The following is a 25,199-nucleotide window of genomic DNA, read 5'->3' on the forward strand; positions in this document are numbered from 1 at the left end:
TTTAATTTCTGGCTCTCGAACGAAGGGGGGAACACTTTCATCACGGCGCAAATGAACTTTTCCCTGACTTTCCATTTCCATCACCACCGCAAATGCTGGCATGGATTCCTCACTGTTGCGTCCCATTTTCCTCAGTAATGTTCTCCTTGGGGTTTATTTGACGCAAAACCGAGAGTAGGCAAATACCCTCCTGGCGTCTCACGAGGAGCTGCTCCCCTCCCTCGACAATAATTCTACCACCCGCATGACATCCGAACAGTGATTCAGCAAAGACGGCACCGCCTATGGGGTAATTCTGATCACACCCTTGGAAGTGGGGGGGCGGGTTCTTGCAGCCCTGCGGGCGTCTCTCCTTGCCTCCAGGCTGGGCCCTTCGAACAACTGTGAATATTGTTGTTGATATCATTATTTGACAATCACAGTGAGGTTGGCGAGACCGCTGCTGCTGCTCCTGGGCAAGCGTGCATTGCGATAGCAGTCGAGGTTTCGACAGGGGTTTTATTGGAAATACTGCAACGGATTGTTTCTGGAACCGGGGAAATCAGATCAAAATACAGTGGATTACTGTAATTTTCACCGCGTAGTAACGCAGGGCAGGCTCAAAGTTGCCTGACCCGAAACTCCCAAAATTTTGCTTCACATCCTTTCTGCCCCTTTTGTAATCTCTCAATCTGCTGTTGGTTGGTACACGCGAGAACAGCAGTCTTGGCGGGCAGCCCGATCTGGGGTATGGAGCCGCCTTTAAAAGGGGGCGACTGCCCCACACTTTGAAGGGAGATCGTTCAGCTTGCATCACCACCGGAATGGAAGTAGCTTTCCCGCAACGCAACGCAACACAATACAATCCATGCAGCACTCTACCTTGTTTACTACAGAGTAAACATTATTTGCTACAATGTTAGCCCAACTTCTTCTAGCCAATTTAGGGTATGTTCAGTCATGCGCACCCTAATTGACAGGGAAAACTAACATGTGCTTGACCTACTCAGCTCGGCGCTAGCTTCAACAGCTATACCAAGTGCATCGATAGAACAAACAACAACAGCAAGCACTGCACCGCCGGCCAACCAGAGTCCAACCTCGGAAGCTTGTCCATCTGGTTATACGACGGTGTCAGTGTCTGAAACTGTGGAGTGTCCCAACTTCAGCTGCATACTGCCAGCATATCCATGTCCTACAGGGCAAGTGTTAACTCAGCATGTCATTGGCGGGGGAGTCGTTACTGTTACTAGGCAATGCACTGTCTCCTTGCTGACTGAACCGCTGTGTGGAGGATGTGACTACTGTGACAGGCCGGACCCTGATAGGCAGCTGGACGGTAGCACAGAGGTGAACAGTCCGACTAACTTATGCAATGAGTACCATTACGACTGGAATGTACATAGACATGGACTAAATCATGGAGGTTTCTACCAATAGGATCCGCCCCCTGCCTAAATTGGAGGTTGCTGGAACTTCGGTGGCGCAAACTCCCTAACAATTGTGATAGACTCTTTTGCTAGCAACCTCCATACTAGTAGCAAATTGGGCACGGAATAGTTTTGACGAACACTCACAGCCAAAACTTGGATTAGAGCCTGCCCTTTGTAATCCTCCCGGCAGACCGGCCCAGTCCTTTGACTCAGGGCTGCCCTCTGGTGACCGCGCGGGAATCGGTATCTGCACTGTTAAAGTCTTTGGTTCCATGAGAGCCCTTATCGATATTTCAATGTACAGATTATGTATGTGTAAATATATACGAGTTGCGGATTAATCGCTGGTTTAACTATTTCTTTCTCCACCTGCTGCAAATGTTACAGGTAATGAAATCCGTGCTCACAATTATCAACAATTTGCGGGCAAAAGGAGAACGTTACTCTCCCCCTCACTGACGTTATATAGAATGACACGTAAGGTTAAAAAATATAACTACGGGTGGATGGAAGAGATACATAGGGGAGGTAGAGAGAAAGCACAAACGACTGTATTCGCAATATTCTGACTAAAACCTGGAAAGGCTCAAGCTAATATTAGACATATGAAATAATTACCCATTTACCTCCTCGTTTCCTATAATCGTCCTCACCTACACATAGGATACCTTGTCTTTATGCGCCGTTCTGCCCTGGATAACTAGAAGTCGCTTCGTGGCCGTCAACCTGAGAAGACAGCTGCTCTTTGGTGGCATTGCTCTGGCGCCAAGTAAGCTCCTTAAGGGCTCACTCGCTGTTGCAACCGCCTTGGGGGGTCGCTTCTTCCAGCAACACCAGCCTGTCAACCAAGTGGCTAACAACAGATGGGCTCACCGGATCTGGAACTTGTGGAAGCTTCCCCAGTTCCGCGTCTTTCTAGATGCAACTTGCTGCGCAGTGTAAAGACCTCTGTGACCCATTTAAGAAACTTCGTCTCCGCCGGCTTCTTGGAGATATATGCCTTTTTGATTGCCTCTTGGTAGGGGAGGATGATGCAGTTATATTCGTCATGCAAGCGTTTTCAGCGCGCCTATACTAATTCTCTCTGCATTTCGACGAAGGGGGGGTGGACAAGCCATTTTGCTAAGGCTGCTGTGTCATGGTGAAAGCCCGGACTGAGAATGGACCGTGGTTGCAGACAGACAGTTAAGACCAGAGACGCCCCCTACGAGTTCAAGGAGATGCGGAACTGAGGATAGAAAAGGGGTGCTACATATGACTCGGATATGCCAAGGACAGAAATAGACTGACAAGTATATGTATGTGTCTACAGAATACATGCAACCTACCTGCCTTTTGCATTGCGCGCGAGATTGGCAGTCTTGGCGACACCCCCCCCCCCTGCACCAACAAACGACCCAGGGTACAAAGCCGTCAGGTTTAAAACGAGGCAACCCCCCACATTTTGAACGGATATCGTTTCAACTTGCATCACCACGATAGTTGTCGGAATGAAAGTGGCTTTCGCAGACAAGCATTAATCTTACACAATCAGTATCAATTATTCAACCTCCTCAAAGTTCACAGTCTCCAGCACTTGCTCTCACTACTAAAGAGTAAAACGTTGTTGCCACAATGTTACCCCAGCTTATTTTAGCCGCCAATATAAGGTATGTTCTGTCATGCCTACTCTCTAATTGACAGGGGAAAACTAACGTATGCCTAGCTCGGCGCTAGTTTCGACAGCTATACCAGGCATAACGATGGAACAAACAACCACAGCAAGCATGGCACCGTCGGCCGAACAGAGTCCAACCTCAGAAGCTTGTCCATCCGGTCATACGACAGTATCTACAACTATGGGGTGCCGCGTCACCTTCAGCTGCATAGTGCCACCATATCCGTGTCCGACAGGGCAAACGTTAACTCGGGTTGTCTTTCCCGAGAAAGTCGCCACTGATATTGATGGATGCATAACCAGCGTGCGGAGTACAGGGGAATGCTACGGATGTCAGTACTGTGATGTTGAGTCGACTGCCTCCCCTCCAAGCACGCTATAGGCAGGGTGGCCGCATGGGGTGTTCGAATTTGTATTTAAATACCCAGCGCGCAGTGGAAGACTGATGTTATATTGAATGAAGTGTAAGGCCAAAAGATCTAGCTATGGGTGGATGGAAGGGTTATAAATACTTCCATCAAGAGGGTCCGGAGGTTGAGCTCCGAGCCAGTTCCAGTCCGGAATACCGGGAATTTCATAGTAAAAGGCATTCCAAAGCATTTGGATCAGCTCTCAGTATTGCTCCAGGAAACCACCGGAATATTGAAAATAAACGACTGGATGTCCGTGCCGCGAGGCCCCCAAGACCGATCGATTCCGCCAATCCACTCCGTAGTCCGTAACAAAAGTGGGACCAAACCAACGATACTCCCGTCGTGTCCCCGATCCCCAAAAACCAGCGACTGCCCCAGAATCTCCCACGGTATCCAATGAGAAGTAGAAGTAGTACCGAAGCGATAAAAATGAACCGACAAAAGCTGGCGACAGTCGAGTCGACAGAGAAAAAGAGGTCTAAGGTAAAAGAATGCCACTTAAACAATATGTCTCGCAACCTCTACTCCCCAAGCGGCGTGGTTTTTTGCCAGAAAGTTATCAGGGGATTAATCCTCTGTCACAAACCATCATATTTAAGCATCGGCTCGAGTACTTCCCGTCCTGGGATTGACAGACAGGCCCGCCAGGAGTTATCCAGGCTCGTGATGTGTTGAACTGCAAGGGTATGCCTCAAGGTAACCTGCCAAGGGAAGTCCAACCGTGATGAGGCCGTAATATCGATTGTGCCTCCATCGTCAACCTTGCATAATGACTCGAATCTGGTACGGAATGGTGCCCGGTTGGCTGGTTGGCAAGGTTTTTCACATCCTACATGCGGTTGGCGGTCCCCAGAGTAGCAGCATAGCACATAGGCTGCCATCCTGACATCCCATGCATTAGACACGCTCAATTGAGCAAAATATATTGTGCTGTTGGCCGGTGGAAAGGAAGAAGTACCTTGCACACGCCGACCCTGGAGGGTCGTGATAGACAATAGTTACATGTAAGTCGGGAGGTCTAGACCCAGCACCACTCGGCGCCTATAACATCGCTTAATCAGAAGGATCTTATCTTGTCCCCTTGCCACATGCATGCTTCTGCTAATAATATGCGCCAATGGTGGAGTCTGGGAAAACCGTTCCGCATAAGGCGCGCTAGGACTCTCCATTTAAAACCTCGGTTCGGTCCGCTAAAGAGGCTGCCACCTTCTTGATCCACCAATCGACGGAATCGGTTCGGCCGTAAAGGCTTTTGCTTCTTGTCTTGCACCCAATCAGCCAGTGGACACGCTGGAGGACAGGGAGTTCACTTGCCAATACCAAGGCTGAAAACATCAGCATTAGCAGACCTATGGTAGTGTTGGTACTGGCGGACGTATAAGTGCCCACTTTCACGGAAAGGTATCGCCCCGATTGGTCAAACGAAGCAGCCATCTGAGAGGGGCCCGATTTTTGGTGGTATTTTCCTATGGCGTGGGCTGATGCCGACATTCGACGGGGGTTAGAGACGGAGCATATCGTCTTCTTGCAATGCATCCAACAGGTATGTACATACCTGCAACAACCAAAGGATTCCGTCAAAAAGAGCACTCGCGCCGCTACTGGAAAATTTCGAGAAATTGGGAAATGTCGCGAAGAAAACACGACCCGTCCCGGTCTCTTGCCTTCCTCTTCCTACTCCTCTGCATCTTGCTGCCCCATGTCGCGCTTTCCCAGCGACTAGAAGCCTGCCATGCCTGTGTCCCGACCTCAGTGAGGAACCAGGCCGCGATCGGGTTTGACCTCGGTCAATCATACGGGTGAGTGAAGCTTGTCACTTGTTCCCGCTGACTCTCTCCCTCTCCCTCTCCCCAGGCCACTGCTCCAACTTTTGGCTAAAAGTTGCTACTGAATAATGCTCATGAATTTCATCTACCTAGCACATCTGTTGCCTACCTAGACAATGGGACAACGATCAACCTTGCCAAGGTTGCCGGAAGCCCCAAGTACATGGCCCTCACAGAGCGGCTCATGCGGACCCCCCCGCTTGAAAGCGGGCTTCGGCGGCCCTTCTGGCGGAGAATGACAAGGTTGGCGATGCTGACCCTCGGACTACCTGCGAACCGCGAAATCGCCGTCCTAGCCAAGATGGTCGCCGATCTGAAGGCTGAGACCAAGGCTGCACTGGGGGCACCCTTTGGAATGGTCGTTGTAACGGCGCCGTGGCAGGATGTGTGGCGGGATGACGGGACCCTTGATAGCGACCTTTACGACGCGCTTGTGCTGGCCGGTGTGAAGCCGTGGACGTTCGACCTCGGCGGCGGGCCTGTCTATATGGGCGAGCTCAACACCGTGCTCGGCGCAAGCGGGCGCTGGCTATGCGAGCCCTACGGGTGCGGCGACACCGACGAGGACGACACGTATCAGGGCGTATTCTTTATCAGGTTGGTGTGGCTCTTATTGAAATTCCTTTTTTTTTTTTTTTTTTTTTTTTTAAAAAAAAAAAAAAAAGAGAAGTTTTCAAAATCTCGGTTACTAACTTTGACAAAACCACCCACTACGCAGCTTCACAAACCGCTCCCTGTACACCTCCTTCCAGCGAGCCAGGTGCTTTTATAAGCACTCATGGCAGTCGTTGAGCGCCATAGACGCCGAGTACGGCCTCGACGAGATGGCCAAGGCGGCCACGCCGGCGCAGTTCTGGGACGCCGTTCGGGCGCGACTGGCCTCCCGCGTCGCCGAGCATACCAAGCATCGTAGGCATGGCCATTACACCATCACCGTAGCGGTTGAGATCGTCGTCGTGGCTGGCGAGGCGGCCGACAACCCGGACTTCCTTGGCGTCGTGCGGGACGTTGTGCGGGACATTCCCAGGGTTCACAGGATCTGCTTCGACGGCGAGGTCGGGTGCGAGCAGGGCACTGCTGTGAAGGCGGACGTCGAACTCGTTGTCTTGGACGATCCAGCCTTTGCTGCCGCGAGGGGCTCCGCCCTCTTGTCGCGCCTGGTTCTGGAGGGGCGCTGGTATTGTTCAAGTGCCGAGTGTTGCGCTGAATCACAGTACCTCAAGGTGGGGGGACCGTGGGACAAGACGCATGTCGAGCTATGAGGGCGTGATATATAGAGAGTTCACGCACTACTGGCGCGGTGGTGTTGGGGTAATTCCATGTAATCAGCACCTGGCAAGCACAGCATTGCTTAACTAGAGCTAGGCTTAGTTGGCATATAATTAAGTATAGATCTGTAGTTGCTCCAACACCTAACCTTACTGGGCTCGGGTACAGCCGATAATACTAGATGCACATGAGTGGCTTGATGTCAGGGAGAGGGGGCTATCCAGCAAAACTTATCCCTGTAGCTCCAAAGACAATTGGAAATGTCGATAAATTGCCCTCGGCGTCCAATTTTCCGCAGATATTGCACCCGTCTCGCCCCAGCACCTGAGAGGCTCAGGATATGTTTACCGCTGGGGGGTCGGGAGTTTTGCCGATGGGGCACCAGCGGCGGGGTTCGGCAGATGATTCCCAGGCCCGACGCTCTACGGACTGGATACCTTACTAACGGGTTGAGCTGGCGAACCGGTTTGAAACACGCCAATTTCCGGGAGGATAGTATGTATACATGATGCCTTTGGCGGCTAGGATACATGCGGCTTCAAATTTAGATGGCTTATTCACTTTGGAGAAAATGCCCCGGGGGGTTGGTTCTGGGTATATCTTGGCTTGGGGTCTCGCTGCAACCAGATGACGATGGCTGTTGGTGGTGCATGACCCTCACTTTACACCGTCTCGGCTTGGATCATCATCTGCTACAAAGGCCGCCATATAAGGGAGAGACCTCAGGCATCAGGCATGAAAGTGTCGTTAGGCCTCTTACTAGGCGGTGCTGCAATCAGCCTGCAGGCGCCGTCGCCGAACGATGCAACCACGGGACTCGGCCAGGCGGCGACACTCAACTCGCTCGCCCGGGACGTCGAACGGGTCGAGTCGGTCCGCGAAGTGAAGGATGTGACGGCGACATTTGCCCAGCTCGCTCAATTTGGCCGGTATGCTGACATGGCCGCGCTGTTCACCGATGATGGTGCGCTGTTGTGGGGCAATGCGAGCGCGAAGGGACCTGAGGCGATCGAGAAGTGGCTGAGGAGCGATGCTGGCGACATGGACGGCATCAAACCAGGATCGCTCGACACATTGGTTGCCGCTACTCCGTTGGTGAACCTAGCGGTCGACGGACGCACAGCTAAAGGCCGCTTTAGTGGTTGGCGCTTCCAGGGTAATGGAATCGGGGAGACGAGGATCCAGGGCGGCATCTACGAGAACGAGTATGCGCTCGTCGATGGCCAGTGGAGGATCTCGTTGATGCGATACTACCCGCTGTACAGTGGCAAGTATGCCGATGGTTGGCGCAACTTTGGCGGTGGAGATCTGGGCACTGTGCCCCCTTTTCACTACACGCCTGATGAGGCAGGGATACCTATCCCTCCGCCAGTTGGCGAGGCACCGGAGACCAAGGCAACGGTGGACGATTTACAGTACCGAATCAACATTTTGAACGATGAGGATGAGGTGCGGAACCTCCAACACGCCTACGGTTACTACGTCGACCGTCGAATGTGGGCCGACGTGGGCGAGCTCTTCGGTGGTGCTTCGGCGGGGATAACAATCGACAATATCGGATCGTTTCAAGGCGACGACGGCATCCAGGAAGCGCTAGAGAAGTGGATGGGCCCAGCGGGGCTCAGCCAAGGCATCCTGAACGAGCACCTCATCTTCGACACTATCGTCTCTATTCGTCCAGCCGCTGACCAGGCCGACGAGATGGCGGATGCTCGAGGCATTGAGATGGCCCTTATTGGCGACGCCAACAAGACCACGGCGTCTTGGCAGTTCGGCTTCTTCCAGAACACCTTCATCAAGGAGAACGGTATCTGGAAGATGACGAATATAACCATCTCGCCCCTGTTAGTAGCCAACTACTCGACTGGCTGGGGCAAGGGTAGCAACATGCCAAAGAGCACCATTGAGCCTGTTTTCCTAGCCGCCACAGGTCGCAGCTCCCGGAAGGCAGACCCGATCAGCGTTCACGAAGACTTATCCGAGCTAGAGCGTCGGCTTAACCGCTCGGCCGCCTACGACGGTACCGAGAACGTGTCGAACGGCTACGGTTTCTATATCGATTTCATTGATGGCAAAGGTTGTTTCAATATGGCCGCTATACATGCCAGGAACGGTAACAAGGAATCACCCTTCGCTGGCTTTTACCAGACCCGCCAACGGGTTCTCGAAGCGTGTACCACGTACTACGGCACCGAGGAACTAAAGAGCCGGTCGGACGTCTCGTTCCATTGGCGCCCGCAGCCGGTCATCCACGTCTCGCACGATGGGCGGTCATCGAGTTTCCGGGGACGATTACTACAACCGGTGACCAACAAGAGCAGCGCAGGCATACTCCGAGGCGCCATGTACCACGACCAGATGGTCATCGAAGACGGCATCTGGAGGCTGTGGAGCGTGACCATTGACGAATTCTACTGGAGTGTATCGAACTGGAAGGACGGGTGGTCGGGGGTGCCGCCGCGGGCCAAGAACGCCCCCAACCCGCCACCGCGGGACCTGATCAAGCAGTACCCGCCCGACCTGTTGCTGACGGACATGGGCGACCCGCGCGAGACAGGATTCATGGGCGGTAGCGGGCGGTATGTCGCATGGCCCGAGATCCAGCGCATGTGGTTCGCATACCGAAATCCCGTCACCGGACGGGTACCGGACTCGTACTGGCCGGGCTGTGTGCCGTGCCAGGACAAGCCGGAATGGAACCTGACGCGGAGCGGGTGGCAGGAGCCGCCAACGGGGCCCACGATCGTAAGAACCGGGTTTGCGGCCGGCCAGGGGGACGAGCCGATAATGGTGACGGTCAACGTCGCCGGGGGCCCGGACGAGCCGGTCGCAGGCCTTGTGACTTTAGAAGGCGCGGGGGTGAAGGCAGAGCACATGCTGACTGCCGAGGAAGGGGGGAGCGCGACGTTTCCGCTACCACTCGAATTGTCGGGCGGATTGCATCTCATCACTGCGAGGTTTCTGGGAAGCGATCGGCTCAAGCCGGGCCAGGATTCCATCTCCCTTACGATACCAGGAGGACTATAGCTAGGGTAGTAGTATAAGTTTATGCCTTAATTAGCATACTATGCATATCCATTGCATACTTACTGCACACCTGCTGCATAGGTTAAAGTAGTAGTAGCATTAGCCTACTTATGAAGAAGGAAATGACTAAGGGCAAGATTTAGGGAGCATTTTATTCTGTATTTTGTATTTGACCCTAATATGGTCACCTCCCTTGCATTCAGTTCACGTAACCCCTCACCGCTTTTGCTTAGGCTAGCTCAGGCCTGAGCTTGACCCAGTTTCAGCTTATGCATAGCCTTGGTATATCCCCTTTCTGTGCGTGCAGGTTTTGTGAGGCTGCCCAATGTGTCTTATTGGCTGCCTCTGACAAGGAGGGAGGGGCTGACGACAAAATAGGCACCCAACTCTAGCCCATTTCCCTTCTCCATAGATCCAAGTCCAAAAAACCATTCGGTTTGTGAAGCCATCAATTAGCGACGGTAAACTACCGCTGGCCACCGCGTCTTCAGCTAGGCGGCGAACAAAGGAAACCCGGACCACGACTACCCTCCTCCCATCGGGTCTTAACCATGACTGAAGTGCACGCTGCTTTGCCCCCTCAGCCATACCCGGGACCGGTTCTTCCAACTTCGGACCATGTCCGTCTCCTGGTTCTCTTGCCGGGAGATGGCGAACACATCACCGGCGAGCTCATGATTGCGGAGCTTCAAGCTATGCCTTGCTATGAAGCTTTGTCGTATACGTGGGGAGACTCCCGGGATCGCCGGATGATTTCGATTAAGGCCACGACATCTGGAGGCGTTGTGGAATTTCCAGTCACCTTGAATTGCTTCTCCGCCCTCCGACGGCTCCGGCTCAAGGACAAGCCGCGAACCCTCTGGATAGACGCGCTATGCATCGACCAGTCAAATCGGTGCGAGCGAAACCACCAAGTGACTCTCATGTCAAAGATCTTCTCCAAAGCCGCCGAGGTTGTCATCTACCTGGGCGAAGCTGCAGAAGACAGCGACTTAGCCATGGACTTCATCGCCGAATGCGACAGCCCTAGCCCCGAGACCACATCTCTGAGCTACCCCAAATCGCCGTCTCTCGTCAAAGCCCTCGACGACTTCTTCCACAGACTATGGTTTACCCGAGTCTGGGTAATCCAGGAAGTTGTCTTGTCGAGCAGCGGCGTCGCATACTGTGGTGAGAGATCACTGCCCTGGTCGTCGATCCGGAACTTCAACGACTGGAACCACAACAACAAGTGGCTCACCTCCAAGCTGCCGTTCGTTGTGTCGACGTCCAAGCGCTCTCTCACGAACGGCGACCTCGAGTCTGCAATGCTCAAGGCCCTCTTGCAGGCACGGCACTGCGGCGCAACGGACCCGCGGGACAAGGTGTATGCCATGTTGCCGCTGATGCACTCGTTCGACAGGCAGCTGGGCATCACCCCCAGATACGGTGACTCGGTTGCCAAAGTCTTTGTGGACTGCGCCATCGCTCTAATACCGGACCGTGGCTTCGAGATACTGTACGCGGCCCAGGGCGGATCGAAAATAGAGGGACTGCCATCATGGGTGCCAGATTGGAGCGTCGCACCGAGAAGGAAAACACTGGGGACATCTCAGATAACCTCTGTATGGAATGCTAAGAAGGATTGGAATATCTCGAGGACACCACAGGTTTTCATATCTGCCGGGAGAACCTCGTCCAGCAACACAACGGACGCAGAACCTGGACCTTTGTTGCGAATTTTTGGATACTCCTGTGGCAAGATAACGAGGCTGGGAGCTCCATACATCGCCAGCCAAGGCCGATTCCCCTTGCATGAATGGAAGAGCCTGATACCCGACAAGTCCGAGAGCAAGCTCGACGGAATTGAGAACTCGCTGATTAAGCAGCGCAACGGCCTCTCCTATAAAAGCTTTTACGAGGTAATCGCAGCAAGAGGGTTTGCGTATCCATCGGCAATACAGAAATTCGTCGGAGCGGAAAGCAACGCAGACACCGACACGGAATCAGGGGCGGGGCCTTCGGAGAGTGAGGCATCTGGAGGACGTGGCTTTACCCTCGGCCAGAAGCGGAAACGGATGGACAACTGGGATGACAAGAAGCCAAAAACAAGCTGGGGAAGCACTGTTCGGGAAATGGCTCGCGAAAGGGGGTGTGAAGTTCCCTTCGCCGACATCCCGTTCCACCTGGCTGGGAAGTACTTGGTTGCGAGCTACGGGGCGTACGTGCGGTTTGTCCTGCAAAACTGCCATTCGCGGCGCTTCATTATCACCGACACTGGATACATGGGTATTGCTCCTGAAGAAGCCGACCTTGGGGATGAGATATACATGTGTGTCGGCGCGGCAATCCCACTTGCCCTTCGGCGCCAGCAAAGAAGCTCTGGGTCACAAGACCGGCAGCAGAGCCGCGCGACCCTGCACCGGTTGGTGGGCGAGTGTTACATGGAGAAAAGCGCGTGGGGCGATATAGAGGACATGTTAAAGTCTCGGGAGCCTCAAGGTCTTGATATTATGTAGAAAATGCAAAGTGTGCCTATCTATCCTTCGATTAGACTTCAATCACAAGGGACAAGGGGCACTGGGCTTTGCTAACTTAATTTATTGTTATTATCAACGTGTCTCTCATATAAACAATCGGTCTTTCCACCTTCCTTTTACTGTTGTTTTTACGCACGAGTTGCCCTCACCAACCCCCAGTCACCCACGCTCCTAAACTGCTCAGGGGACGGGACGCGCACAAGAGTTTGGCATGCATGGAGAGGACGGCTATGTATACACGTGCTCCGATACATTTCCCGATCTACTTCTGTCGCTGTGTTCCACCTACCCTGCTTTGCTCGCTATCCGTTGCCTCGTCAGCTGCCTGGCTTGCCGGAGACGATGGCCTGTCCCCATGACCGAGGAACGGATAGGTCGAAGCATGACGCAAATCCACACCGTACTTGTGAAGGGGAAGGGCCTCGGGTGCCTCGCTCGCCTCTGTATTTCGACTGATCGTGTAGTCCTTCGAGATCCGCTCCTCGAATCCTTCCTTGACACCGACTAATCGAACACCCGACGAGTTAGCAAGAAGGTTTCTAGGGAAGAAGTTGGGGGTGGAAAGAAAAAGGTGGGTGGCTGGAAGAGAAGCTTACATATGTTGAAATAGATGAATTTTATGATGGTCGGTGCCCAGACGGTGACGGAAATGAACTGTCCGAAGGTCCAGTTCGCGGTATCGCCGATGCTCGTCCTCGAAACCACACGGACAAGCGTACCCAGGTAAGCGGCCGTCCCATAGAGTAGGAACCCCTGGACTGAGCCCCAATACAAGGAGAGCATCCACGGCCAGGTCCTGCTTTTCAAGACCCTCCCGAAGATGCCTGTCCGATCCAGGCTGCTCAGTCTCCTGGCCACGTACGGGAGCTTATCGCGGATACTGAAGGCTAGTTGGTCGATCAGTAAGGTCCACCAGGCGACTGCGCCAAACGTCGCAAGCCCAATACCACCAGCACTCCCTCCGGAACTGAAGAGGTTATTGTAGCTATCGTAGGACAGGCTGCAGTACGTCATGGGACTGGGATTGAAACCGCACTGGGCTAGTGGGGCGCTAGCCTTGAAGCTCGTCCACAGGCCGTCAGTAGGCGGCAAGAGGCTGGGGTTGCGGGAGAAGATGGTGAGCGCGAGCACGTAGGTGACAGACATGATGACGAAGGTGTACCACCAGTGCATATTGGCGCGTTGCAGGCAGCACTGGGTGAGGAGGGTGCCGAAGGTGCTGTAGATGCCGAGATCGCTCACAGCTATGGAATTGAGGAGGGCGCTGCTGAAGGAGTTTTGGTTGGAGCTGCCGGCACTGGGGTTGGCCGGGTTGAAGCTGATGAGGGCGGCGATCTGCACCACGGCCACGAAGTAGATCTGCACCTCCTGGAACTCGACCAGTGACGAGGTGATGGCGGCGCCGGGCTTAGACGAGGCAAGCCTGCTCTGGAGTTGCGCGCCTTGCCTGTGGGGGTCCGGGCTGCCGTCGCAGCGGCGGAAGAGAGTGACGGCCCTACCAGTCCAGGTCGACAGGAGCTTCGTGAGCACGAAGAACAAGAGGGCAAGGCTCGCTTGGAAGAAGTAGGAGACCATGACCTAGCCGAAGGCACTGTCAGCAAACCCCGTAATAAAAAAAAAACTGAGCAAGTTTCACTCTCATCTTCTCGGTGTCTGCCATGGTCGCGCGAAGAACTTACCCCGGGCCCGGCTATATCGGGGTTTATGTCAGGTTTCGTCCCGCTGCAATAGCGTCCCAGCCTGGCAGAGATGTTGACCAGATTATTGGCGATGATACGAACGCCCTCCAGGGCCCGTACGTCGTCCTTGCACTCCCCCAGCGTCGACACGGCACAAGACTCGGAGACGCATTTGGCCACGTTCGTAAGCACGCCGGTGGCGTTGTACCTGATGAGATCGGGCACGTGCCACGCCTCGATGGTCCGGAGCGTCGTCGCGTCCGACCGATCGACCGTGTAGGTCTCGTTCTGGACCAGCAGCGCCGCGCTGGCGAGCAGCACGCAGGCGGGAAGGTTTTGCGGCGTGAAGAGCGCGGTGGGATCGGAGCACACCTCGGTGCAATTCCGGAGTCCCGCCGCCGTCTCGCAGTCGCCCGGCCGGAAGTCGAGACGCAGCTGCTGCCGCCGGGACGCCGCGGCGAGCTGGCTGGAAAGACGCGCGGGCATCGCATCGAAGAATGGGAGGTCGCTGAAGCTGGACGAGCGGGCAAAGAAGCCGGGAATCCAGGTGTATTTCACCGCGGCCTGCTCTCGCATCGTCAGCGAGAGCCGCGCGGGGCCGTCGTTGCCATCGTTGGACATGCTGCCGCCGAGGCTTGTTTGGTTTCCTGAAGTGAGTTAATCGATGCTCCCTCCAATTTTGCAATCGTCGCGGGCAGCGCGTAAGATGGTGATTATGAATTAATTGCTAGCGGTGTGTTCGGGGGGCTTTTGGGACTTTTGAATAGCTCTGCCGCAGCTTCACGGTTTGGACCCCGATATCCGCCCAATAAAAAAAGGCTGATGAACATCGGAAATATTTCAGCTGCTGTCGACTTGGCAATATGAAAGATCGCTGGCGGCCCGGCCCCTGGTGATCGACAAGGCGAGTGTGGCACAGCATCGATGCGCCTTGTTGCGCCTGGTATCGCGCCCAATTGCTGCCCCAGGGTTGAATGAGGAGTCAGTGGGAGCTAGCGTCAGCCACAATGGCACTGCCGGTGCCGCCACCTTCAGGACGTATACATGAGCACGCATCGGTGGCAGTTAAGGCACCACGAGTGGGAAAGCGACCCAGTTCTGGGCCACGACGTGGCTTGGATATCCGAAGGCGACAAAGTGCCTTGTCTGCTGTTTAGACAGGATGCCTCTGCAATGCTGTCGTATTTCCGGGACCATGTGGGACTAAAATCAGCTGTTGAATCTCTAGCGATATGGACTCCATTATGGCGGCGCTAGCGAATGCACCCAAACTCGAGCGTGGTAGGCGAGTCATCCCATATCCCGGCTTTCGCATCCATCCTGGATCCGGGTTCCTGTACAGCATCCATCTACTGGATCTTGGTCTGACGTCCCTTGCGGCCCAATCCAGTGCCACAGCCACGTGGGTTATTCCAGTAAAAGATTTAGAGCCATGCGGCGACTCCAGTAACGGATCCAGAGACAGCTGTAGTTACTAGACCCACGGCCAATGCGGCACGGCGACTCCAGTAACAGAACCAAGAGGCAGCTGGACTCACGGGCAAACTGGGGTTCGAGACTCCAGTAACGGGATCGCGCCTAGACCATGTGTCCAGTAACGCGGTTGCAGGGAGACCATGTGTCCAGTAACGCGGGTTCAGATGTATATCGTGCCCAGTAACCGCGAGCCCAGCAGACCACAGAAACATACATAGTACAACCCGCCTACAGGCGTTGCTTCTTGGCCCGGCCGTTGCCAGATATTATCTGGGCTGTAGAGTCGGTACCCAAACTCAAAAACACTCCTGCATGAAAAGTATTCTTCCTCGGTTGGCAGGACCCTTCCGGTTGACTCTTCGACAACTGCCGCATGCCGCGCCCAATACCGCGCTGCGTATTCTGCCAGGGGGTACGCCTCGACTGCTTCCCCCGGCATGCACGAGCAGTCCAAATCCAGCAGGTACAACAGACACACACCCACAATAGCCGCTCTCGCCGCCATCGCCTAGAGGTCGCCGGCTATGTCCGCTTCGACACAGTCCGACACAAGATATTCCTGCACCAAAAAGTGCGCAAGCTAGATCACCATCTCCACCGCTCCGTTGCCGCTATCGTCTTTCTTGACCAGGGTGACAAGGCTAGAGCAGTACTGCACGACTTCCGTCGGAATTGGCATTCGGTTTTTCGAATCGAACCGCGGCCGGTTGCCAGTGTCCAGCGCGACCGCATCTACAGCTTCGCCGAGCCGGAGCGGCCGTTCCGAGTACGTCAGGAACTGCAGCAGTCTTTTAGTATCCTGGCGTATGTGTCATCCAAGGTGCGTGGAAGGTCGGCCAATGCTCTTCGCACAGACGCCGGATCGAGGACACTTGTCTAGGCTGGCGAGCCCCCCTGTCGCATAATGAGTACAGGGCGTCGACCTCTGCGCAGGCTGCCCTGCGCTGATAATAGAGCTGCGTAATAAGCGAACGGACGGCGCTCTCGACAGATTGCTTCGCGACATCGTTGAAATCAAAATAGAAGTGGATCACACATCGAGTCCCTGTTAAGGCAACGTGGGTCAACATGATGAAAGGAGGATGCTGGAGCAGGGACTGAACCAGGCAAGACTTTCTTCAGGAATGCGATAGTCCGGCTTCATTGGGGGAGTGGCTGCGTCTCGTACGGCACAGCGTTGACGACCCCAGGGATCCATGGTTTTCTTGATTGGCTTTGATAAGGCAACTGGACGTTGGTCCGCGTCTGTACGGCACAGCGCAACGATCCTCGTGATTCATGGTTTTTCTACCAATCGCATTAGTGTGCGCATTCGGATTGCTTGTTCGACGTACATACATGAGGACCAACGGGCCAAACAGTGAAACTTTTGGGAAGGATGGCCGTGCCTACCTCGCCTTAAGAAATGGTGGATACTCATATATTCTAGATGCTGGTTGGAGCAAAACTGGCCCCCAAACTGATGGCACGGGCCGACTGTCTGATTCACTCTTAACATACCACATTTGACCAGGGTCCCTGGTAGCGCTCAAAGTGTCTATACTTGGAAACTGTTACGTAGCATAGGTAGTCACGGTAGTGTCACACGCGAGATGGTCAGGAGAACGGAATGGTTCGCGTTCTAATTCGACTACCGTCCATTGCCGGGTCGCACCCATACGGCGGCACCGCGGTTCATTCGGAGACTCTTAGCCCAGACAGAGACAACAGACGGTGACAGACCATCAACAGGATGTTAACAGGTAGTTCATAGACTGTAGATAAACTGATGACGAGCTTCACCGGTACAACTGGCGATTATCGGGGTAGCTGCTAATCAACTCTGTTAAGAGCCTGCCAACAGTTTGCCTATCAAAGAACCACTATCCGGCTGTAGGGACGTTACACGTGTAGGATTCAGCCTACAGCGCCGACTCCCCGAGCCAACTGGCAACAGGTTACAACGAGTCCTTAGTGAACGCGGTCCAATTGGGATCAGTTCCGGGGGCTGCCAACCAACACACCAGTGCCACCACACACTCCCGGGTCTCTCCCCCTCGTTCGTCTCGCCCCACTCCGTCAACCCCTCGCTTTGCCTGCTGGTCGAGGTCGTTACCGCTGCGGCTGGTGCTGTCCCCGTGTCTCCCGCCACGCCCTACTCGAGTCATCCGCGGGAAACCCTCGAGCCGAAAGCATTTACTCATTTATAATATCATTATCATCATAATCAGCACGACCTTTCGACGCTCCAACTTTCCGCTGCTCTCATCTGCGCGCTGCACCGCCCGCACCTCCGGCGCCTACCTAGTTACTTCTAATCCGACCACTTCTGCTATCACTACATGCTTCACAAGCTTGTATACTCCCCTTTAGCTACCCCATCACATTACCACGCATTTGGAAAACGTAATTCTTGCTCGAAACACTCAAGCCGCGCCGTTATCACTTGTATCAACTTGCTGGCAATATGGCGGACAAACCGGCGGCAAGTACTCCTCAAACTCTCTTAATTGTCAGTATATATACCTTATGCTGACTATCATGTTAATCAACTGCAGAACCCCCCGACTACGCCCCAAGCCGCCACAGACCGACAGCCTGTAGGCGACGACAAGTCTCTAAGCGACATCATAAGATCGATGAAGAGGGATCCAGACGGACAGGGCATGAGTGGGTTGGGCTACGACGGCGTGCTCCGTACTTTTGACGCCGAACGTAATATTCTCGACGCAGTTGGCCTCAACCCAGCCCAGATTAGAGAATACTACGATGGTCTGCCGCTTCCCGAGAGACTACGCACCGCCGACGGCCGCAACGTGTCCCGTTGGGACATGTTCCACCCCGATGCGGAGAATGTTCCGAAGAAGTTTACGGAGGAGGAGAGAGCCAGAATTCTGGCACGGAACGAGGAGATGGCAAAGCGTGGAGTCACAACCTGTGTTCCAGGCAAGTCGGCAGACAAGGGGGGAATGAAAGCTTAGATGGTGCCTTTTGCTTTTCGTCATTATGAAATGTTCATGCCAGTCACTTGCAAGCCTTGCAGACAGGCCACAGTCGTGCGATGTTAATCCAGTGACCCAGCTCGTACTGCTGGTTGCCTGGCCTTGGCGCACCGGCGTAGCCGTTCAAAGTCAGTAACACGCAGTTCTTGGAGGTAGCTCGTGTGGCTCTGGAGGCTCGGCGCGGCCTGCAGATCCACGCTAGACGCCTATCTCGAATGGATGGAGGCGTTGTCGCAGAGGCACGGGTTCGACCCGCAGTGTTGGTGGTTCCGTGTTCTTTTGTCCCCTTGCTTTTTAATATCTCTTAGCTACTTGTAGAAGTCTTTAGCTACGCAAGTAGTATTCTCAATAGAATATTCATTGTACTACCCCTTATCTCGCTATTTCTTATTGATATAGGGGAATTGTTATGCTTTCTCGAAGCATGCAGTGGCTGCGTGTAGAAGTCAAATGGGGCGCAAATGTGTGGCTGGTGTAAGTCTCTTGTGATTTGCTGCTTTGCAAAAATCGCTCGGTGTATTTTGAACCGACGGATATTAAAAAGGCACTCTATGCGTCGACCCCGCATGTTACTCCACGACCTGCGGGCGTGGGGGAGACGTCCACCAATCACGAGGCCCGGAAGAACGACTTGCAATTCTCCGGCGGGCACCAAATGGCCTCCCTGCACTTGCTTGCTCTCCTTGTAGCGGGCCTCCATGTTGTTTTTGCAGGATATATGCCGACCCCGGTCCGTTTTCGTAGAGTCCTGCTTGCCAGCCATACCCGCGGGGAGAAACGATGTCGGACAGATCCACGAGCACTCAGCTTTTCCAGTTCCCCAAGAGGGGCGAGAAGGTGCGGCTGAAGCCGGCAAGCCAAAAGAAGTCCATCGCTTTCTGCATCCTATCCGGGTCGTTTTCGCCTTCCTCGACATACTCGTAGACAATAGCTATGTATTCTTGGTCAGGTCTTAGGTAACGTTTGATCCTGTCGACCTCAACCAGGGGCGGCCGGAGTGACGAGTGCAGATTCCAGAATACCTTGCCAGGGATGGTCAGCCAGCCGTAGCATCTCTTCATGCGTGGCATGGTCGATATTTGCCGGAGCCCTGGAGGCGGCACTGAGCCGTGATCGGCTGGCGACGGCTGCTTCAGACGTGCCTCGTCGGAAAAGGCGGCGAGGTTGGCGACCGCGTCGTCCCAAGTGGTTGGCTTGGCGTTGACCAAGATTGGATGAAAGGCTGCAGCCGCCTGCTCCACCGCAGTTTGCATCATCTGGACGAGGGCGGCATTCTGGCATTCTCGCTGCGGGGCATAATACGTAGGATAGTCGGCGGGCTTCGCATCCCAGAACTGGACGCAAGCGATGGTTAATGACGCGATGCGAGTTTTGTCTTGGGTCAGGCAGCCTGAGTACCACTTACCACCTTCAACGCAAAAGGCCCCTGGGCCCCGAAGCGAACCTTCCAGACATACCCATCTACGCCGCCGTCCACGCGGGCTTCCCAGACCATGTTGCCCAGGTTGAAAGGGCAGCGCCGCAACCGGGGCATCTCGAAGTCTGCGGCAGTCGTCCCGGGCGACAAATCTGCCACGCTAGCCTTATCTAATCCGACACTCGATCATGATTGCCGTCCCTGTCAAGATCCTGACCTTACATTTGGTTGTTCATTACCCCATCCCATATCGTCAGCAGTCTCTCATCCGAGTTCCGTGGTGCAAGTTTCCACAAATCCTGGCCTTCCAGGTCCTGCCACAGTTGAAAAAAACTCCCAGTAGACAGCTTCATCCAGCCGAAGTAGCTTTGAGGGCCGACTCGTCTGTTTCCCTTGTGCTGCTCTGGTTTGTAGTCAAGCTCCACCATTTTCACCCACGGAGGACGACAGCCAGTTGGAGTCTGGGCTGCTTGCAACACCTCGTCATCGACATACAGGAAGACGCCTTGTAGTGTTGTCAAGGTGCCGCCGAGGGGCTCGTCGTCCGTCAGCCGCGGGTCGGTTTCTTTGATCATCTCCCGTACACAGTCCATAGACACGCGTTCCAGAATGCTCTGGTCCTCCTTGACATCAAGTTTGAGCAGTGACAAGAATTCTTCGCATCTCTGCGTCTCCTCGTCGGAAAAGTGGGGCGGGTTTCCCCCGCGCGGGACCCGGAGGCCGAGCACTTCCGTCCGAACGTTGGTACGGATAGCCTCGAGAAGTGACTGCCAGGGTATGTCGGTTGTCGCGCCGTAGGCGGTTCTGTAGATGGCAAAGCCCCAGGTCTGGGTCTCACGCGCCCTCACTGTGGCGATGTAGTCCTCGAGTTCAGACATAGGAAGCTCTTCCCAGTGTATTGGGGAGTTGCTTGCGTAATCTAAGAGGTGTGGTTAGTAAGTTGAGTCGTAAGATCATACCATAGAGCGTACTTTGCTCCACGCACCATCGGCCCCGACAACTCAACGAGCCTTTTCCCACTTGGCTTGCCGAATCCAACGCGGTGCTTCCGTTCTCATCGGCACGAGACCTGGGAGCGGGCACCTGATTTGGATGGGGTCTTGCTCATCAGATATTATGAAGCCGCGCAGACGAAAAACATGTTCAAAGGAGAGTGGTCCAGTGCGTGCCGAACGCGGGATTGAGGGAAAACAACCATAGCTGACCAAGGGCGTCTTAGAACGCATTCCAGAACATTTACAACTCGGCGAGTTTATCACCGAAGCTCACTGACAACGGACATAGCGTGGGAGAGAGGAATCCAAAGATGCAATAAACACTGGATAGACATGATCTAAAAGGACCTAGGTTGTACGGCAGCCTAGGACGGCGGCCACGACGGGACCGGCCATACTGGATGCGTCCTAGCGCTTATGCCGTTCCCGCTTTGGAGGTTGTTACCAAAGCGCGGCCTAGAATATGCCGGCATGCGGCCCATGGCAGCCCTACGGAGCACAGCGAATCAAATCAATAAGAGTATGATCCTTCAAATCTAATTAGGCCCAGCTCTGCCGGGATGGCAACTCGCCGTACGGATGTATATTTATTGACTCCCCCGCTCCCCCCCGAGCACGAACCAGGCAGGCGGATCTCTTCTCAAGTCGAGTGTTTCCGTCCAAAATGCCTCTTCCTAGCATTGCGGCTGTTACGGCCTTGCTGCTGTCCCTTTTCTTCAGGGCGGCAGCAGCCCAGGACTCCTGTTCCTCCCAGAGCAGGCCCAATCCCATATCGGAGCAGTACCCGGACGCGCCGACCGGGACCTTGAATACCACCCTGTTGGTCATACCGATTCCATACGAGACCGCGAGGCAAATGGTGCCCGCCCAATGGGGCATCCTCAAGCACGCGTACCACGCGCTCCTCCCCGATTTTCCCAGAAACATGTATCCCGTGGTTCTGCAAGCCGGGTTGGATCACGATATCCAGCTCCTCTCGCTGGGAATCCAGGTTCCGGATTTCACGGTAGGCGAAGAAAGCTTTCGCCCTTAGCCGCAAAGCGCAAAGTAATTAACTGACAGGGGCGGGGTGGTAGAAAATCAATTGGTTGTTTCCGTTCATCGACCTCCTCGGTGATGGGTACAGCTCCTTCGCATGGTCGGCAACGATGCTGATCCAGGCGGACAAGGAATTCGCCATCGACGGCTCGAGGATGTACGGCACGCCCACCTATCCCGCAACATTCGACCCGCCCTGCGACGCCTACGGCTCGCGACCCGACGGCTCAAGCTACTTCCACGTCCAGACCAACGACACCTCCGGCATATACGCCAACCTGGACATGAGACTGGTGAGAGGAGGCTGCGATGCCCGCCATTACCCGCTGGGGTTGTTCAAGAACGTGACGAACCAGCCGATTTTCGGGAACGGCACCGTGTGCGACAAGCAGATCCGGCTGTTCAACTCGTCTCTCTCCGCGCCGCCTTATGCGCCCAGGGCTGTCCGGGCGAGGGTGTCGACCAATATGCCGCCGTTGACGCTGGATGGGCTGGGAGATGTCTTTGGATGGCAGGTTGACACGGCGTTTATCGAGTTCAATGAGGTGGACTGTCTGAGCTTGAAAGGGTATTCGGGCATTTAGCTGAGATTAAGGTTAAGGCATGAAAAGCATTAGGAGTAGAGGTAGCTTGTTAGTTATATAGAAGAGGCTTCTTCACACGTGTTAATAAGTGTCGTGCTGTTTCTTCTACATTGGGATTTCCATAGCTTTCTTTCCTAATTACTGTCGAATACCAGCTAATTAGTGTTAGGATCAAGATCGTAAGAATTGTTCTCGGCATCTTTTTGACTCCAAGACATTAAATAGTTCTAGTTATAGTTACTTACAGTGGGGTGGGGTACTGTACAAAAGTTCTGACTCAATGCCGCGTGTTTTTTTGCCCTGCGACGCGTCGCATTTCACAATTCTTCCGCCATCACACCCTTTTTTCAAAGAAGACCAGGCCTGCTCTGACTCCGAAAATCTGAATATAATCCTCACAAAAAGGCTAGGACTGTAGTGATATACACATTTTGAGCTTCCTGCCAGACATTGTGGAAGAAAGAGGGTGTGACGCTAAGTGGAAGCTCAGTCACATAAATTGTTAATTAATTGTAATATGATTAACGTTACAAAACCCAAAGTTTTGCCAAAGCTTTGCCACGCTCTGGCCGGCCTCGTGTCTTGAATGATCTCCATCGAACGCATACGTCTTATAGCCCAAGATCCTTTCATTTCTTGTGAAGAGTTGTGAAAGCAGCAGGTCTTACTGTTGTTCTCAGACAATTGCCTACGACCTTATCAGCCATGGCACCTAACGCTGCTGCGCCTCGACGCCGGAACGGGCAAACGTTGAATGCAGGTTACGATGGGGCGAGATTACCCTTGAAAGGTCCGGCATCTGCATCTTCATACAGTCTTTGGTTTCATGAGAGGCCTTGTGGATCGAGAGGGAGGGATCATGGCACTGTAATGTAATTATTCGATGTACAGACTATGCACATACAGGTTTGCGGATTGAGCGCTGGCTTAACTATTTCTTTTCTCTGCATATTACTGGATACCGGCAACGTTAGCCAACTACCACGCTGTCAATATTAGGGGTTGGGTAAATAATGGGCGTTGTTGTGGGAGGGTTATCGGGCGAGAAAAAGGGAGAACGCTAGGTACGGAAGAGCGGCGGACCTTTAGGAGTTTGGTTGGCTGGGCAACATAAACTTGGCTGCTCATTTATTTGGGAGACGGGATCGATACCAGCGCGACCACAAAAGTTTTTTTTTTTTTTAAAAAAAAACCGGTCGACTTTAACAAAGCGTTTGCCAAGACATAGGGCAAGGTTGGCAGTATCAAGGCCGCCCAACACGCGACAGTGACATGTTCCTATGTATGCTTCTTGGAAGAGGTCGACTCGGCGTGATTAACCGTGGTACGCAGGCGACGAACACTCTCGGTTTCGCCTCTTCCATGTTGGCTGTTACTTCTAAGCCATTCATCGACCGCCATGATTAGCCCTATCATCGTCACTGCCAATCTTACAGATCTTGATGTCGTATTGGCGGTACATGAATCGCTCGAAGTTCTTGGGGGTTTCTAGAAGTGACGCTTTGGTCTTGTCTTGTGGTATATCGACGTGGAAATGGCTGGTGCATTCGTTTTTCCACCATTTGGTCTCTACGAAGTCCTCTTTGTGGTAGGAAATGTCGATAGAAACCCTACACCCCGGCCATGGGACCTTTGGGTCCTGGGGGCCTTTCCCCTTTTTGTCAACAGCTGTATCCCAGATGCCTGTAGTGAATAGGTAAGTAACAGGAGAGGGAAGCCAAGGAAAACCCTACACAGCGCTTTCACTTCCAAGTTTTCTCCATTCACTTTGAGCCACTGAAAATCCCTTTGAAAACTGCACGAAGAAAGAATTGTCTACGAAGAGCGAGCGGCACTCGCCAGGGAACGAGCGGCACTCGCCATGGAGCGAGCCGAACTCGCCATGGCTCGATCAAGGTCAACAAACGTTCCCCGAATCTACTGGACGCTGGTCGAACAACATGTAAATGGAACCCGTGGGCTGCCGACGCGGGCCTCTCGACCATCATTCACTCACAGATTCGGCCTCGGTTCCGGGAACGCCTCCCGAATGCTCACCAGCCCACAAGCCGCGACTACAATGGACGACGTGCTAGGTCGCCGACAGAGCATCTTTTCACGGCCACAAGAGGCCATTCAAGGTGTTTATGTGCCACTATACTAGGTAAGGGGGGAGAGACAGAAGACACACCCAAAACTCCATTTCATCCGAGTTAGACGTGATAGGAACTAGAATGACCACGAGAAAAATAAATCTCCCCTCACACAACACACAACCTTTTTACTTTTTTCCAACCAGAGGAACTGAGGCTTCTTTGGCACCAGAAGAGTGATTATCTGCATTTGGAGTCCAAGAGCGCATCCCTGTAACCTAGTTCCATCGTTGAATTTGCAGTCTACTCCTGAAATCTCAGGCAGCACAGGAAACAAACATTATTTTACTTGTCTGAGGCAGGAGACATCGAGAGAGCCAACACCCATCCATATTCTGCACCCTTGAAGCGAGCCTCTTGCTCCTCAACCGGCCTGCTGACGGCTAGTAACAGGGTCACCGGTGCACATTGGTAATCCTTGACCCTGTGGACCTTGGTCTCTTTGCTTAGCTAACCTAACCCTCTTGCCGGCCGCCGGCAAGTGTCACGGTCAGAAGGTTGTTACGTGCTTCTGCCTAGGTAGTTAAGTTGGCGCCTAGCCACTGAGAAGCAGCCAAGGACAAGCCCATGTGCGGCGGCGTGCCTTAAACTCTTCACTTTAGACGTCCTCCTCGTCTCGACGTAATCGCCATCTCCAATAGCATCCTGCCTTTCTCAAGTTCGATCTCCAGCGACGCCCCTGGAACTGCCAACGATTTCAACTGCATTTATACCAAGAACACCGGCACCAACAGCAACCGCCTCTCGCGATCATCCAAGGCAATGGGTACAGAA

At 53.8% G+C, this 25,199-nt stretch overlaps 10 protein-coding genes across 10 annotated transcripts; 6 read left to right on the top strand and 4 right to left on the bottom strand.

The window, feature by feature from the left end:
• Positions 1-2,883: 2,883 nt before the first annotated feature.
• Positions 2,884-3,547, top strand: QBC33DRAFT_218565 (uncharacterized protein). Its single transcript, XM_060422757.1, has 2 exons — positions 2,884-3,061; positions 3,118-3,547. Exons 1-2 carry the CDS (start codon positions 3,027-3,029, stop codon positions 3,449-3,451), a joined length of 369 nt encoding a protein of 122 aa, XP_060287046.1. The 5' UTR covers positions 2,884-3,026; the 3' UTR covers positions 3,452-3,547.
• A 1,561-nt stretch (positions 3,548-5,108) lies between these two features.
• Positions 5,109-6,570, top strand: QBC33DRAFT_511646 (uncharacterized protein; the record flags this gene model as incomplete). Its single annotated transcript, XM_060425852.1, has 3 exons — positions 5,109-5,281; positions 5,402-5,905; positions 6,027-6,570. The coding sequence occupies 3 exons, from the start codon at positions 5,109-5,111 to the stop codon at positions 6,568-6,570; spliced, it is 1,221 nt and encodes a 406-aa protein (XP_060287047.1).
• Positions 6,571-7,193: 623 nt separating this feature from the next.
• On the top strand, positions 7,194-9,761 carry QBC33DRAFT_597299 (uncharacterized protein). Its single transcript, XM_060431922.1, has one exon. The coding sequence runs from the start codon at positions 7,313-7,315 to the stop codon at positions 9,602-9,604; it is 2,292 nt and encodes a 763-aa protein (XP_060287048.1). The 5' UTR covers positions 7,194-7,312; the 3' UTR covers positions 9,605-9,761.
• A 237-nt stretch (positions 9,762-9,998) lies between these two features.
• QBC33DRAFT_525921 (heterokaryon incompatibility protein-domain-containing protein) lies at positions 9,999-12,201 on the top strand. Its single transcript, XM_060426858.1, has one exon. The coding sequence runs from the start codon at positions 10,156-10,158 to the stop codon at positions 12,100-12,102; it is 1,947 nt and encodes a 648-aa protein (XP_060287049.1). The 5' UTR covers positions 9,999-10,155; the 3' UTR covers positions 12,103-12,201.
• A 42-nt stretch (positions 12,202-12,243) lies between these two features.
• On the bottom strand, positions 12,244-14,532 carry QBC33DRAFT_218596 (uncharacterized protein). The gene is made up of 3 exons (XM_060422758.1): positions 13,803-14,532; positions 12,720-13,701; positions 12,244-12,627 (listed from the first exon to the last, which is right to left on the bottom strand). Exons 1-3 carry the CDS (start codon positions 14,421-14,423, stop codon positions 12,386-12,388), a joined length of 1,845 nt encoding a protein of 614 aa, XP_060287050.1. The 5' UTR covers positions 14,424-14,532; the 3' UTR covers positions 12,244-12,385.
• Positions 14,533-15,341: 809 nt separating this feature from the next.
• QBC33DRAFT_525923 (uncharacterized protein) lies at positions 15,342-15,869 on the bottom strand. The gene has a single exon (XM_060426859.1). It carries the CDS (start codon positions 15,781-15,783, stop codon positions 15,439-15,441), a length of 345 nt encoding a protein of 114 aa, XP_060287051.1. The 5' UTR covers positions 15,784-15,869; the 3' UTR covers positions 15,342-15,438.
• Positions 15,870-17,436: 1,567 nt separating this feature from the next.
• Positions 17,437-18,244, top strand: QBC33DRAFT_525926 (uncharacterized protein). The gene is made up of 2 exons (XM_060426860.1): positions 17,437-17,742; positions 17,816-18,244. The coding sequence occupies exons 1-2, from the start codon at positions 17,725-17,727 to the stop codon at positions 18,236-18,238; spliced, it is 441 nt and encodes a 146-aa protein (XP_060287052.1). The 5' UTR covers positions 17,437-17,724; the 3' UTR covers positions 18,239-18,244.
• A 1,384-nt stretch (positions 18,245-19,628) lies between these two features.
• QBC33DRAFT_218631 (uncharacterized protein) lies at positions 19,629-20,925 on the bottom strand. The gene is made up of 2 exons (XM_060422759.1): positions 20,662-20,925; positions 19,629-20,595 (listed from the first exon to the last, which is right to left on the bottom strand). Exon 2 carries the CDS (start codon positions 20,552-20,554, stop codon positions 19,895-19,897), a length of 660 nt encoding a protein of 219 aa, XP_060287053.1. The 5' UTR covers positions 20,555-20,595; positions 20,662-20,925; the 3' UTR covers positions 19,629-19,894.
• A 261-nt stretch (positions 20,926-21,186) lies between these two features.
• Positions 21,187-22,328, top strand: QBC33DRAFT_525931 (uncharacterized protein). The gene is made up of 2 exons (XM_060426861.1): positions 21,187-21,677; positions 21,748-22,328. The coding sequence occupies exons 1-2, from the start codon at positions 21,336-21,338 to the stop codon at positions 22,291-22,293; spliced, it is 888 nt and encodes a 295-aa protein (XP_060287054.1). The 5' UTR covers positions 21,187-21,335; the 3' UTR covers positions 22,294-22,328.
• A 1,273-nt stretch (positions 22,329-23,601) lies between these two features.
• On the bottom strand, positions 23,602-24,384 carry QBC33DRAFT_597313 (uncharacterized protein; the record flags this gene model as incomplete). The annotated part of the gene is made up of 3 exons (XM_060431923.1): positions 23,602-23,976; positions 24,027-24,088; positions 24,290-24,384. 3 exons carry the CDS (start codon positions 24,382-24,384, stop codon positions 23,681-23,683), a joined length of 453 nt encoding a protein of 150 aa, XP_060287055.1. The 3' UTR covers positions 23,602-23,680.
• Between the last annotated feature and the right edge of the window lie 815 nt (positions 24,385-25,199).

Source organism: Phialemonium atrogriseum (assembly GCF_030411735.1).
Source record: "Phialemonium atrogriseum strain 8032-3 unplaced genomic scaffold QBC33scaffold_3, whole genome shotgun sequence".
Taxonomy (NCBI): domain Eukaryota; kingdom Fungi; phylum Ascomycota; class Sordariomycetes; order Cephalothecales; family Cephalothecaceae; genus Phialemonium; species Phialemonium atrogriseum.